Here is a 15,456-nt window from a genome sequence, read left to right as displayed (position 1 = left end):
CCCGGATATATCCCTCCACCCTGGGTGCCAGGCGGGCTTTCAGAACCAAGTTCCCGTCTGGATGGTCTGGATGCCCTGGAGGACGTGTCTGAACACAGCAGGGATTCCTCAGCTGGGGCTCAATGACCACTGCCTAATTCCTCATCTCCACCATATCCAGCCTTGCCAGAGGCTTCCCAGCCCAACGGGCCATGAAACTCACCTGTGCTAGAATGGGCACAGACTGTAAGCATCCCTGTAGCTTCCTGTGACAATAAAAATGGTGGGGTCCCCCAAAACCTGGTGTTTGTGCTCTGGCCCCAGCACTTGACCCCCATACTTCTCTCCACCCAGCACCTACTCTCTGGCCTCTGATAGCACCAAGCTCGCTCGCGCTCTCCGTCTCTCTCTGTCTCTGTCTCTGTCTCTGTCTCTGTCTCTGTCTCTCTCTCTCTCTCTCTCTCTCTCTCTGTGTGTGTGTGTGTGTGTGTGTACACACGCCTCGGAGAGAGCACCCGGTTCCCAGTGCCCAATCATGCACAAGGCTCCCCCCCTTCTTGTCTCTGTGTGAGTCAAGGCCATGCCTTGCTCACCTCTCTCCAGAAGATAAACAGGGTCCCCCCTAAGATAACAGCAGCCGACATGAGGATCTTCAGGATCAGGGCTCTGTTCAGGATCGTGTCCTTGACGCTCCGAGGAGGCCTCTTCAGGGCATCTCTGTCCACAGGTTCCACCCCTAGGCTGTGCAGAAAAGACAAGGGATGCTTTGAAATAGCGACAGTCACTCCAAAGCTGGCCCAGGTGGTGCACAGCCTGTAACCCCAGCTTTCGGGAGGCTGAGGCAGGAGGATCTCCGGGTTCAAGGCCAGCCTGGGTTACACGGTAAATCCCCAGGCCAGCCTGGACTACATACTGAGAGCTTTCCTCTTAAAAGAACGCCTGGCACGGCCTCAGACTTGCCCTCCAAATTATCGCCTGAGAGCAGGGCTGCTCTTGTCCTTGAACGACTGTCCCACAGGTAGCCATAGCTCGCTCTCTCATCTGTTTCCAAATATCCAGATGCAGAGAGACCCAGGACCTATCAAGGGCCAGCACTGGGCTTCCGCCTTGGCATGCCACGGCCTCCTAAGCCCCATGCGTTCCTATTACCATAAGGGGTCCTAAGTGGGGCCTGGAGGAACAGGGGCCACCACTGGTAGAGTGATCAGAGAGGAGGACTTCCTGGACATGGTGGCCTGACTTTACAGTAGGACCGAGCCATGGGCCCCAGGAGTGTAACTGAGGGAGCACAGGGCTCCAGTCTGCCCTTCCGGAAACTGTTCACACTTCAGCCCCTGCCCGGAGATTCCTTTGTGAGAGGGAGTTGCGTGGTCCTGCCTGAGCCCAGTGCCTCACCTCTGGGCCGGTGGTCCGTCCATGATGATGTTCACCCACAGGATCTGCATGGCATTGAGGGGGTTGGGCAGGTTGCACACGGTGGACAGGGTGATGAGGCTCAGGGCTGCGATGCTCCTGTTGGGCGCAGGCGACGGACATCCCGTCAGTGCATGCATGGGATGCAGCACCCAGTGAGTATGGAGGAAGGATATCCCGTCAGTGCATGCACGGGGATGCAGCACCCAGTGAGTATGGAGGGAGGATTGTCTCTGCTTACGTGCTCAGCTGGAAGCGGACAAAGTTCTTGATGTTGTAGAAGATGCCCTTGCCTTCCTCCACTGCGCTCCTGAAAGGGAAGCGAGAGCATTTGTAGGCAAGAGGTCTGGGGGCGGCTCAGCCACACAGAGTGGTCAGCCCAGGTGCAACAGGGCAGGTAACCCTTGCTGGCACACTTGGGACACACTGGTTAAGTGTGTCCCTTGTTGTGCAAATCCTGTGTGTGACCCCCTCTCAACTGGAGCCAGGGCCCCATCGGTCCTCGGGATGGTAAGAGTTCAGTGCAGCTTGACAGCAGATGAAAGAACCCAAGGTCCACACTGGAGGCACAGCCAGAGATCCATCACTGTCCATCTGTCTGTCTGGTGTGTATGCACCGGAACGTGTTTGGATGTCCTGCTGTCTCTCTGCCTTACTCCTGTGAATCAGTGCCTCATGAAACCTGAAGCAAAGCTATCAGCTAGCAAATCCCAGGGATCCAACTCCCTGCCCCTCACAGTGCCAGGATTACAGGGGCGCCCATGGCTATGTCTGTGAGCTACACAGACAGACAGACACACCCACATCCCTGCACAATCATGCTTGGAAGAGTATTTTTAAAACTTAAAAAAAAAAAAGGTGTATTAATTATATATAAGTACACTGTAGCTGTCTTCACACACACCAGAAGAGGGCATCAGATCCCATTACAGATGGTTGTGAGCCACCATGTGGTTGCTGGGATTTGAACTCAGGACCTCTGGAAGAGTAGTCAGTGTTCTTAACCACTGAACTATCTCTCCAGCCCAGAAGAGTATTTTTTTTTTTTTTTTTTTTTTTTTGGCAGAAGAGTATTTTTAATGGCGGAGAAACTTTGCTCCAGTGGTACTTTTGTTATTAAAAAATACCCTTCTAAGTGTTCTGTGCTCTAAGTATTGTGACTTAAGAGCAAAGTCTTAAAGCTGGCTAAAATTAAACCCACAGGAGGACAATGTCAATCCTCCTGCTTCCGCCTCCTGAATTGAGGTTGTAGAGCCTCCAACTGTGGCTTTTATTTATGCAAGTGCTGGTAAGTGTGGAGACCAGAGAAAAACCCTGAGTCTCATCCCCAGGAAGGCCACCCTTTCTGAGACAAGATCTCTGATTGGCCTGGAGCTCGTCAATCAGGCTGGCTGGTTAGTAAGCCCTGGGCCTCCCTGACAGCCTCTACCACCCTGCCTGCATTTTCATGTCGACTCAGGGTGCCAAATTCATGTCCCGTGCTTGCAGGCCAAGCACTTCGCTGACTGCACCATCCCTAAGCCCCCAAGCATGATTTCTAATGGCTGCTTCTGGTTACTGGTTAATCAAGTGGCTCTAGGCCTGTGGTTCCCAACCTGTGGGTCATGACCCCTTTGGCAAACCAATCTCCAAAAATAATTCACATTATGATTCAGAACTAGCAGAATTCTAGTTATGAAGTAGCAATGCAAAAACTTTATGGTTGCGGTCACCACAACCTGAGGAACTGTTCAAGGGTCTCAACCTGAGGAAGGTTGAGAACCACTAGCTTGGCTTCCTTTATATTCCAGTGACGGCAGGACAGGCAAGCCTTCCTTGAGAAACTCCACACATTTGGAGTAGGGGATGAGCCTAGGATGTAGCTTTCTCCCCAGGGGCTCCCCTGAACCCCACGAGAACCCCTTCATATCCACCACAGTACATTCTGGGGGTGCTGGTATGGAAACTCACATAATGGCCGAGAAGTCGTCGTCCACCAGAATCATGTCAGCGGCCTCTTTGCTGACGTCTGTTCCTGTCTGTCCCATGGCAATCCCGATGTCCGCAGACTTCAGGGCAACTGAGTCATTCACTCCATCCCCCGTCATGGCTACAATTGCCCCCGACTCCTGCAATGCCTGTGTGGAGAGCAGGTGGTGGAGGCTCGCACGCAGCCCTCCTTAGACCCTTTCTGATGCCCTCCCGGTTGTACCACAGGCAGTAGTCATCTATCGGCTAGAAGCTGGGGTCAACTGGCCTAGTCCCAGTAGCTCTACTGCAGGGGCATAGCCCTGAACCTCTCAGCTTAGTTTCTTCAGGGCAAATGACAGTCACCATGCTGGCCTCACAGGACACACGGCTAGGGCTCACATATGGCTTGTAAAAGGCACTCATAGTGAGCAATTAACCAAGCCAGTTCTTGGGGCTAGCAAGATGTCTCATCAAGTAAAGGAGCTTTGTCACCAATATTGATGCCCCGAGTGATTCCCATAGGAGAAACTGAATTCCCACAGGTTGTCACGTGACCTCCACACATGCCCTGGGGTATGTGTGTGCACCCACATTCATATATAAAATATATATATTATATATATATAATTCTCTCTCTCTCTCTCTCTCTCTCTCTCTCTCTCTCTCTGAATAGGATCTATAGCTCAGGCTGTCTTGTATCTCACGATCCTCCTGCCTCAGCCTCCTGGGTACTGGGATGTCAGTTGTGAGCCACCATGCATTAATTCTTCAGCGCTAAAAACTAAATATCCCAGAATCCCCTCAAACAGCCCCCAAAGAACAAAATACAGCAACCAAAGAACTGAGCAAACTTTAGGTACAGATGTGGGGAAAGGCCTGAAACTCTCGGGCTTCTGGTTGGCAAAGAGAAGAAGCCAGGGGCAGCTCCGTGCCAACACCTGAATATTTTCCCTGTGGTCAGTGGACCCCGGCTTTCCCACAACCACATTCATAGGGCCCACTCCAGCTTTAGCTGTGAACTACCTATCCCTCTAGAGGTGGCATTTCCCAGCATCCTTTACAGCTAAACGAGTGATGGCATTTTGCCCTGTAAATGGGGGTGGGTGCGTGGGATGCACTCGACTGCCTAAAACCTAGAGAAGGGAGCTACAGCCAAGGCCAGCTGAGCCGCTGTCCCCTTGGCACATTCCTGTCACTTGACCAGCTAAGAGCCTGCCACCCTGGACAGTTCCCACCCTGGATGGCCCCCGTCATTTGACCCAGTTACCTTTATGATTTTAACCTTGTGCTTTGGGCTGGTCCTGAAGAATACAGACACCTGGCACAGGGAGTCAAAGAGCCATCAGTGGACACGGGAGCCGGAGGACCCCCTGTCCCCGCCCTGTCTGCCCCCAGGACAACCCACCTGCCTCACTCGGGCTGCCAGTGCGTCCTGCTCCATGCCCTCCACCTCCTCCCCGGACATAGCTTTCAGCTTCTCGTCGCACAGGCCGATGGTTCTTCCTTTGAGAGAGTCTGGGCTGAGGAGTGGATCCTAGGCCTGAATGGTGGCCCTGACCCACCTGGCATTTGACACAACTGACTTTAGCCCATCTCAGTGTCCACATAACCACGGTGAACCGACATATACCCATATTAAGGAAACTATGCAAATCCTGAGGCCACGCTGCTGGGAAGTGGTATTACTGGCACCTGACATGAGAGCCCGGATACTCTGGCCTGTGACCTCCCAGCACTGGGCTTTAGTGGGACAGAGTCAACATGACCTCTCCTAACCATAGTGATGGGAGAAGGCAGCGGAGGCCGCTGGCCCACTGCTGATGGAGTCACTTGAGCATCAGAGTGGTCCTATGACTTGTCAAAGCTGCCCAGCCAATGGAGGAAGCCAGACTGAAGTCACCTGGTATGGGACGCCAGTTGTGTATGGACATCACAGCTGAAAAACCCTTAAACGCATAGTAGGTCCACCGTTTACATGTCGACTTTCCTCTTTTCGGACACGAGGCGGAGCAGGGGGTACTGGTCTACACAGCTCAGAGCCCTTTCAGCTGGGCATGAGGCCCCCTTCCCTCCCTTGTCCTCACCCTGGTTACCTATGGCCAAGGCAGTCTCCAGAGCATCCCCTGTCACCATCTTAACTGACACATCAGACTCCGAGAGGGCCTGGACCGCTTCCTTCACGCCAGCCCTTGGGGGGTCGATGATGCCCACCAGACCGAGGAATGTCAGCCTTCCCAGCTCAGGTCCAGACGCCAGGGCCAGCACTATGAGAGACAGACAGCTTGGTGGCAGCTGGGGACTATCTTCTGTCCCTAGCAAGCCCTGCTGTGGCTCTTGGGGAAGCACAGGCATGCTAGACGGGGAAGGGCAGGTGTGGGAGACAGCCTAGGTCACATAAGGTAGCAGCTGTCCAGCAGCAGCCCCTGGGAGCCTGCATACAGGCATCGGGGACAAACCCTTGCCTGCCACAGGCTCCGAGCACAGCCATCTATCCCCAGAGTAGGGAGGTCGAGGTAACGGGTGGGGTGAGTTTCGCCTCTCCTGTCCCATGGAGTACAAGCCCTCCAGAGTGTTCTCGGGTTATTTTCTCCAGAAAGGGACCGGGTGGCAAATGGCACGAGGGTTTTAAGATCAGCTTGATGGGGAAGACACTGTCACACGCAGCCGAGAAAACTTCAAAGTGGCCATGAGATGGCAGGTCTCCCTCAGAGCTCAAGGTTTTCGTGGCAGAAGGCAGGGAGCGAGCTAGTGCCTGAAATTAGTTCACGGCATAAACTTCGTCTGCCCTGGGGAATGTGATCCACCCCTGGATCAGCAGGGGTCGTGGGTGACTTGGGCAGCCTATCCTGACTGTGAAGTTTCACACTGAGCCTTGCTGTCAAGCCCACCCCTGCCTGCCATTCTGGATGGTGGCAGGTTTGCCCAGGGCCCTACTCTCAAGCATCCCAGCAACACTGCAGGCAAACTCCAAGGCCCAGCGAGCGGCAGAGGGAGACACCAACCCCGAAGGCCGAGCGACCCCATCTTCTTCTCTTCCTGCTGGCAATAGGACTTCTGCTGGGGTGTCAGAGGCAGTGGGATGCCCCCATTGTTATACGTGCTGCAGTGATGGATCACTTCCTCAAAGGCTCCCTTCATGAAGTAAACATCTTCCTCATCCTTAGAAAGAAAAGGAAAAGAATTCGCCGCCACCGGGTGCTTCCTCCTGCACAGACAGCTGCCCCACACTTGAGCCTTTACCAGAAGCCCCAAAACACACAGGTCTCCTGGGTCTACACCTGGACTTTCCAGTGCAGGTCAAGAAGAGCCTGAGACCCCCACATTATGGCTGGATCAGGGTCCCCACTGTGACCACCATGGGTCCGAATGCCCAGTTCATGGCTGTTCTGTTTGGAAGCTCCTGGAAGGTGTGGGGGCACACCACCCTCTCCCCCAGGTGTCTGTGCCTTCTTTTGGTTTGAGGGAAGGATGGCATCCCGGACACAGTGTATTCCTACCATGCCAGCTCTCGGATACTGAGGCAGGAGGTCCCCGAGTTCCAGGCTGCTCTGGGCCCCTTAGTGAGACTCATCTCAACAAAAGCCAAACTTACCTCATTCTTCAGGCTGCACCTCACTGCCATCCACTTCTGCTCCGAGCTGAAGGGAATTTCCTTCTTCCGTATGTAGGAATCTTTGATGCTGCCTAAGTTCATCTGGGGTGTAAGAGGGAATGCTTTCAGGGTGTCCTCCTGAGCCAGGCTGCAGTGCTAAGCCTTGCCTGTGTAAACCAACATTCTGACTCCAGAATGCCCAAGCGATGGCCGCGGGATGGAAGGCTGCCTGTTTTCAGAGGTCTCACCCAGGAAAACAATTTCTTTTCTCTGGTCCCAGAACCAAGCTTTTGCCTCAGCTCCTTTAGAAACTTCTGGGGGAACAAAGACATCTGGGAAGGTGCAGCCTGGGGCCTGCAGGGCCATCATTGTGTGACAGTCTTTGAAGACTTTGGGGCCTGTCGCTCACCAGGTCAAACTCAGTTTTCCAAAAGCAAACCAGTGTTAGCTGGGCAGCTCATGCACTAGAGATAGTGTTTGTGAGGGAAGGGAATTCCAAAATTCTAGTAACAGCAGGAGGAGTGGGAATGGCTTAGGGAAAAGGCAGCCATGAGGACCCTGGTACCCTGTTGACACAGGGTGTCACACTGTAGCTCTGACTGGCCTGGGATTTGCTATACACACCGAGCTGGCCTTTTACTCACAGAGATCCGCCCAGCTCTTCTTCCTCAGTGTTGTGATTAAAGGGCATGTGCCTGGAAAGCACTCCCCATCCCCTCGAAGCACAGATAAGCCTGTAGCCTCTCAGTAGTGAGGACTGCTGTCCTCTGAGAAAGGCGGCCATCAGTGTCTTCATCAGAGAAGTGTGACTCATCCCAAGAGACCCTCAAGATGAGGCCTGTTGACATTCCCTCAGGAGGAGGAGTAAGGTGTAACTCAGACCCTTAGCCCCTTGCCCAGGATTCTAGTTGCCTCATCAGGGGTTCTAGCTACCCCCTCAACCCCACCCCAGCTGCAGCAGGGACATGCTAGAGTATGTAAGGGGCAGAAGGTTCCCTGCAGGGGACACAGCAGATCAGGGGTGGGCTCTACTCTGCAGCTCAGGGGATGTTACACCCAAGCTGGGGTGGGCTTTGCAGGGGCGTGGCTGTTAGCGGTCACCATGCTACCTCCAAGCAAACCCAGTGAACTCAATTAGGGTCAGAGTGTGGCTCAGTCAGCCGCAATGCCCTGGGTTCTGTTCCCAATACCTAAAACTAAGTAACAGAGTTGTGGAAGTGATGCAAGAGAGGGGTGGGCAGATGTCTAGGTCCGGGGAGATGGCTTTGCAGGTAAGAGGCCTCGCTGTACAAACATGAGGACATGAGTTCAAATCCCCAGCGCCCACCCATGTGGGCAAGTCAGCGTCCTCTATGGGAGCAGAACTGACAGAATCAGTACAGTGATATGAAAGAGAAAAGAAAACCCAAATTTCTGCTTAATGTATGTGTATATAGGCACCCACACTCCTAACAAAGCAGGGCATGTCAATTATAGTCCTTGCTTCTGTAACTGGTCATGTGACCTTAGCTGCTATTTATAACTCCCTGCGACCCATTCTGTATTTCCTCCGCCCTCAGCAAGCACCCCAGCAGGTCTTGGCTCTTTGCCTGGAGGAGTGACCCATGGGAGTTTGTTCTACTTTAGAACCAAATTTCTAGGCCGGCAAGTGGTCTTGTGTGTTGTCACCTCTGTGCTGCTGGGGATGGGGAGGTAACAGGAAGATTTCTGGGGACTGCTCGCTGCCAACCTGGCTCTAAGTTCAGTGACAGATCCTGTCTCAAGGGAGCAAGTGGAGAGTCACAGAAGACACTAACGACCTCTTACCTTCATGGCCAGCACCACCAAGGCCCCTTCTGTGGGCTGCCCCATTACGGCGTTCTTCCTGACGACAGCGTTGTTGGCGACGCAGCCTGCCTGAAGGAGGGTTTGCAATATCTGCAGTCAGCACTGGGAACCAGCACCCGGGCCCTGGGCTCAGTCACACCATGAAACCGCAGGCATGGCCTTACCGCTGGGCCAGGCTATGAGAGTTTCCTTCAAATAAGTCAGCGACATACCTGTGTGCTTTCCTCCCCTCCCCCAGATCAGGCGTGGAACTTGGCACCTCTCACATGCTGGGCAAGTCTACTCCCACTGAACTGTACCCCAGCCTTAGGTTTTAGTTTTTCGTTTTACAATTTGAGCTCGGGCTTGCTAAGTTGCCCAGGCTGGCTTTGAACTTGCAGTTCTCTTGCCTTAGCCTCTTGAGTAGCTGGGACGCCAGGCCTGTACCACCAGGATAGAAAATGGCTTAGGAGCAAGGCTGGCTCCAGAAGCTGTCATAGGGGAGGCACCTGGCACAGGGGTCTGGGGACTGAGGTGGGGTGGCGGGGTGGCAGTGACCACTAGTAGGTCTCTACTCGGGGTCACACCGTGCTTGGCCTGTGACTACACATGGGAGGATGGACAGACATCACTAAGCCACAGGCCTATGGAAGTGTTCTGCAGCTGCTGGCTTAGGGGAAAATCTAGACACTGACAGAGCGTGAGCAATGGCAGCTTCTCTGCCACACTGGGGCTGAGCTCAATCCTCTGGTGGTGTCTCTGAGTTTATTTCTGAGTCTGTAGGGCTGGAGGAGGGGCCTGAGGGGAGGGAAGGCAACAGAGTAAGGCCCACGGGAGAGGAAGGACTGGGGAAGAGGGAGGTTCTGAATTCCTGGAGGCTGCCTGCCACTCAAGAGAGGGCAGATGACTGAGGTGGAGGAGGATCAGAAAATTCCCACCCATGAGCCCAGTCAGGCTCCAGCCTTCCTTTCCCCTCTGCCTTCTTACCCACTTAGGGGTGAGGTCCGAGCGGACCCCTGAGGTCAGTCAGTCAATCACCTCCCCCTCCATTTCAGGTAAGCCACACATTGTTCCACAATGGCCACCCACTTCTCACCTCCACCAGCTTCCCCACTGACACATTGCTGAATTCTTTGATTACTTCCTTGGAGGGCAGAAGACACACAGTCCCTTCGCCACTGTATCCAATGCCACTGACCTGGAAGGACATGGCAGGAGGGGTGTCATCAAGAGCCAACGCCCCCCCAAAACCCTGGATGACACAGGTTCCCTCCCCTAGGATCTACCCCAGAGCCATAAGGCTACACGTGAGGATGGCCCTGCAGACTGACGGCTCTGTCGGTCCAGGACCTCTCCCTGATAGTGGAGGCTGTGTGTGCTCTTGGTGGAGGCTGTGTCCACCCAAGGGCCACACAAGCTAAGGTGCACATAGAGCAGGCTTGGAAGAAACTGTACCCTAAGCCAAGAAGGAACACTGAGGCTTCTGCAGCTCATAAACCACTCTCAGTCAAGACAGTGGGGGCCGAAAAGCAAGCAGCCATGTAATGTTTACAGATCAGCATGACGGTGTGCCAAGACATCGTGGTTGAGAGAGTGCATGCTGGTCTTATAAGGGAACCTCGTTCAGTTCTGAGCACCACCACTAGATGGCGTCAAACTGTTTATAACACCAGCTCCAGGGGATCTATCGCCCTCTTCTGGCCTCCAAGGTCACTGCATTTATGTGCACACACATAAAACGAGGCAGGGAGGGGGGTGGGAGGGATGGGGAAGAAAACTTTATGGACCAGAGCAGGCCAGGGCCTGTGAACCCCTACTTGGTAATCCTTTGCTCTGGAAAGTTCCATAGAAAAATATGCATACCCCAAATTGCTGATTAAGAAAGTGTACAGCTGGGGTTGGGGATTTAGCTCAGTGGTAGAGCGCTTGCCTAGGAAGTGCAAGGCCCTGGGTTCGGTCCCCAGCTCCGAAAAAAAAAGAACAAAAAAAAAAAAAAAAAAAAAAAAAAGAAAGTGTACAGCTGTGCCATGGGAGAGGCAGAGGACAGTGACTCAGGGTCAGTTTGTCATGGGTGGTAACAGATACTTCTGTAGCTTTTAAATTTTGTAAAGAGCTGGGCGTGGTGACTCATGCCTGGAAACTCCGTCATATGGGAAGCTGAGACAAGAGATTTACTACGCAGTAAATCCTGGGCTACACAGAGAGTTCAGGCAACCCTCAGCGCCACAAAATCAGGCTGGGACGTTAATGAGGGGCTGGGACTGTGGTCAGTAGCACCGTGCTTCTCTAGCATGGAGGAGACCCTGGGTTCCGTCCTGCAAATATATGAAATGTAAAATTTGACAAGGAACAAAAGAGGAGCAGAGTGGGTGGTGGTCTGTGCTTTTAATCCCAGCACTTGGGAGGCAGAGGCAGGTGGACCTCTGAGTTGGAGGCCAGCCTGGTCTACAGAGAGAGTTCTAGGACAACCAGGGCTACACAGAGAAACCCTACAAAAATCAATCAATCAATCAATCAATCAATCAATCAGGTCATCTTAAATTGGTCACAATCCTTCCTTAGACCAACTTCCAAGGGACTTATTTCTTCCTTGCTGTTCTAGAGGACTCTGTCATTTCCCTGGGCAGGAGAGGGCTGGCAGGGCACGCATGCCCTGGTCTCCTGCCTTGTGAGAGAACACGAGGCTTACCTCGGCATGGAAGCCATCGGACGTGACAAGCTGGGTTGCTGTCATTTCGTTGGCTGTCAGAGTGCCAGTCTTGTCAGAGCAGATGACGTTACAGCAACCTGGCACCACAGAGGTTTAGAGAGGTGAGCTGTCACAGAGATTGGGTGACATACATGCTTGAAGCCCCAGGTTCATACAACCCAACCCCACATTGCCACCTGGCTCAGTCTGCATAGGAGGGGGAGCCCTCACCGAGAGTCTCTACAATGGGCAGCTTCTTCACGATGACCCGCTTCTTAGCCATCCGCAGCACCCCCAGGACCAGCGTCACCATGACAACGATGGGCAGCCCCTCTGGAATGGCCGCCACAGCTAGACTGGGGAGAAAAGTCGAACCAGACGTAACGCACCAAAGGGTGATATGAGTCTCAGCTGGCGCTGGTGATGACGATCTCATCTAGCAAAGTTTGTCTTTGCCCCCAGCGAACACTCATTTTCTAATCCCACAATGCACCGGTCTCCTTCACAGTTTCTGCCCTGACCGAATTCCTGCTAAACTACATCCCTGACATGGGAGGGGCCTCATCAGGCAGTCACGTGTTAGTGTGAATCTGTGTCTGCTGCGTCTTTTAGCATTTCAACCATTGTCATTTATGAGAATTGCGAGGTAGAGTTTTTGGGGAGGCACCTCAATCAGGACACTAGTGAAGGTGTCAGCTTTTGGCAGGCAGACTCTCCTCTGGGTCCCTTGAATTTCAGTGGTCACTAGCTCATTTAGTGGTTTACTATTTTTCCTGAGGCTACCAAAGAGACAAAAGCAGAGGGAGCCCCCTCGCCCACTGTGCGCACACCTTCATAAGAGTAGATCTGATGCCCACTCGCTTCCTTAATGTCCCCACCCAGCACTGTGACCCCCTGCCAAGCTGAGATCCCAAGAGTGGAGGAGAGTGGAGATGTTTGACTTGTAACCACAGTGAACTCTCAAGTGCTTTCATTAGAGGGCGCTGCCCGAAGTAATTTCCAGAAAGGGACGCCTTGGGTTGTGGGAGTGAGAGGGAAAGCTGTACCTGAGAAAAGCCATGCACAAGGTGAGAGAGGTCAGCCCATGCCATGCTGAGCATAGGAGCCCTAAGGCCAGGCCTGCCCAAAGCAAACTGTCACCCAGAGGTCAGGGACAAGCAAATTGCCAGATTGACTATCCTTCCCAAGAAACTGGAGGCCAGGTATTGTTTTAATACAGTTGCTATATTTGTGTTTTTTACAAGGAGCTCAGGCTGGCCTTGAACTCACTGTGTAGCTAAAGATAACGTTGATCTTACTTCCTCCAGCTCCAGAGTATGGGGATGAGACGTAAGCACAAGCACACCTGGTTTCCGTGGTGCTGGAGTGGAACCCGGGTCAGTCGTCAAGCATGCTAGGCAAGTGCCTTCCCAACTGAGCCCCAAGTCCAGCCTTACAAGGACTTAATTTTTAAGCATTAGTGACAGAAAATTTTAAATGTGACAGGGTTTTCATTAAAAGCCATTTCTGGCTACGTTGATGCAGGGGCAGTCACTTCTTCCCCTCTCTACACCTCTCAGGCTGACACGTGCTAAGGGGACAGGTGTGAGCTCATGAACATCTGCGAGGACTGGACCCTCACTGGCCTGGGGCAGGGTGAGCATTGGTCTCAGGCCGGTGAGTAGTCAGAAGAATTGACGGTGGCTCACAAGTCCTTCATCACCCCCGGCACCTCAGTGCATTCAATGGTGCTGAGCATCATGATTGGGTTGCCCGTGAAGAAAACAGAGGGAAGCCGGTGAAGTGACTCGGGTGGGAAAGATACTCTCCACCCAGCTCTCGTAGCCTGAGTTCTATCTCTGGGATCCACACGGTGGAAGAAGAGAACTGATCCCTGAAATCTGTGGTCTGCCTGCCCACCCTCAAATAGATAAATGGTTTTGTTTGTTTATTTGTTTTTTAAAAGCAGTGTGTGATGTAGTATGGGTTTTCTGGTCTAAACAGCCTGCTGGTCAAGCATGGTGGCTCAAATGTTCACACCTGCAATCCTAGCATTCAAGAGGTAGAGGCAGGGGGATCACTATGAGTGTGAGGACAGACTAAGCTATGGCATTAGACCCTCATCTTAAAAAAGCGCACAAATACACACACACACACACACACACACACAGAGAGAGAGAGAGAGAGAGAGAGAGAGAGAGAGAGAGAGAGAGAGAGAATGAGAGAGAATATGAATAGATGAATAGTGTGACCTTCCATCCGGAGACAATGAGCCATTCAGAGACAAGTTATATAAACCAGGATTACTGAATTTGGCTGGGGAGGGGGGGGTGTCAGTTTCCATGGTGACAGCAAAGCCAGTTTCCTTGGTTTTATGGCCTGGGCTGGATAGACTGGCTAAGCAAACATTTACTTTAGATTATGAGGGGGACGCCCCCATATGTCAAGAGATGGGTGTAGTGCACACACCTGGATATGCACATAGCATGAAAAACACCAATCCACAAACCAATAAAGATCAGGAGAGACCAGGAAGAGCAAGTTCCTAATTATCTTTAACACCGCTCTGGCCATGGGGGGCCTGAGGTAGAGTTCCGAGTCAGTGGTGCTCCCTCTCTGCTATTCTCTCCTTCCCGGTCCTCCCCTCCTGTTATTCTCTTAACTGACTCCCGACAAAACAACCCTGGGCACTTTTCCTAGTCCCAGGTCCCTTCCCAGTTCCCTCTCAGTCTCTGACAGCATTTCCCACGGGGGCCAGCATTTCCCACGGGGGCCAGCATTTCCCACAGGGGCCAGCATTTCCCATGGGGCATTAATACAGCGTGGATGCTGAATGGTGACTGCATTGTTTAAGACTTATTTATTTTTTTACGTGCATTGGTGGTTTGTCTGCATGTATGCCTGTGAAGGCGCCAGATCCCCTGGAATTGGAGCTACATAGAGCTGTGAGCTACTATGTGGGTGCTGGGAATGGAGCCCAGGTCCTCTAGAAGGGCAGCCAGTGCCCTAACCACTGAGCCATATCTGCATCCCCAGAACTGCATTGCTAACCCTCACTTAAAACTGTCCACATTTACTTTCTCCTCCAGCCTAAAAAGCCCACGAGGGCCCAAGGCACGAGGCTCGGTCAGTGCTTCGATGATGTAACAGCCAGCCATCGACACTCAGTCAATATTTGTAGGCCGATGGCGGCTGCCAGCTGCCGAGGGTGGGAACGGAAATTTAGCAAGTGAAGTGGTCCCATCCTGCACCAGGCGGGATGGTCCAGAGTCTTCTTCACTCCTGGGTTCTGTAGCTGTGGGCGGTTGTGGAGCCTGAGTCTCAGTGTCCCCACTTGTAAAATGGATCATGTGTCACCTCACGGGGCTGAGCAAGGACCAGCTAGGGTCACGTGTTCAGTTCCTGGTCCTAGTATCAGAAGATCCAGGTTCCCACTCTTGGGTACCCCGAACCCTGGGCTCAGTGCCCAGTAGGGAATATACCAGGTACATATCAGAAGTTCAAGGCTAGATAAGAAGTTTAGAGCCAGCCTGGTCTACACGAGATCCTGACAGAGACAGAGAGAGACAGAGACACAGAGACTGTTGGACTCATCCACGTCCTAACCCTGGATGTGTGGCTGACCTTATCTGAGGACAGGGTCTTGGCAGATAATCAAGCCAAGGGAAGATGTTGTTGTGCTAATCTTTTATGGTGCAGGGACGGAGCCCATGGCTTTGCATGTGCCAGTGATATCCTAACACTGAGCTCCGCCCTGGCCCATCTGAGTCTTTGGACTGTCAGCCTGATGGGACAGAGGAATCAACAAGAGATTAGCAAAGCACACCTCTGGGTGTTAGAGGATTGGCTGGGAATGTGTGGGGGCAGTGCCACCGCAAAGGGCCTAGATGGGATGAAAGAGGACAGCCAGGGGCACCTACACATCTCCCTGATTAGGGGCCTGCTATGCCTTCCACCATAGCACCCGGCTCACCACAGAAGCAGGGAACCCTTTGAAACCTTGAGCCAAAAGAAGTTGTTGTTCCCTTACTTCCTTCCCTCCTGGGTT

The 15,456-nt window shown here is 52.9% G+C and overlaps 1 protein-coding gene across 2 annotated transcripts in view; it reads right to left on the bottom strand.

Annotated features, from left to right (window-relative positions):
• Atp2c2 (ATPase secretory pathway Ca2+ transporting 2) overlaps positions 1–15,456 on the bottom strand; it is a 57,270-nt gene that overhangs the window by 2,950 nt on the left and 38,864 nt on the right. For both annotated transcript variants that reach the window (NM_134462.1, XM_008772596.3), the window contains 13 exon segments: positions 573–720; positions 1,375–1,491; positions 1,634–1,702; positions 3,343–3,509; positions 4,610–4,660; positions 4,748–4,845; positions 5,436–5,606; positions 6,345–6,501; positions 6,935–7,036; positions 8,741–8,830; positions 9,837–9,938; positions 11,430–11,527; positions 11,661–11,785. In NM_134462.1, the coding sequence (NP_604457.1) occupies positions 573–720; positions 1,375–1,491; positions 1,634–1,702; positions 3,343–3,509; positions 4,610–4,660; positions 4,748–4,845; positions 5,436–5,606; positions 6,345–6,501; positions 6,935–7,036; positions 8,741–8,830; positions 9,837–9,938; positions 11,430–11,527; positions 11,661–11,785 (1,495 nt within the window).

Source organism: Rattus norvegicus, chromosome 19 (genome assembly GCF_036323735.1).
Source record: "Rattus norvegicus strain BN/NHsdMcwi chromosome 19, GRCr8, whole genome shotgun sequence".
NCBI lineage: Eukaryota > Metazoa > Chordata > Mammalia > Rodentia > Muridae > Rattus > Rattus norvegicus.
This window is presented reverse-complemented; position numbering and strand designations above follow the sequence as displayed.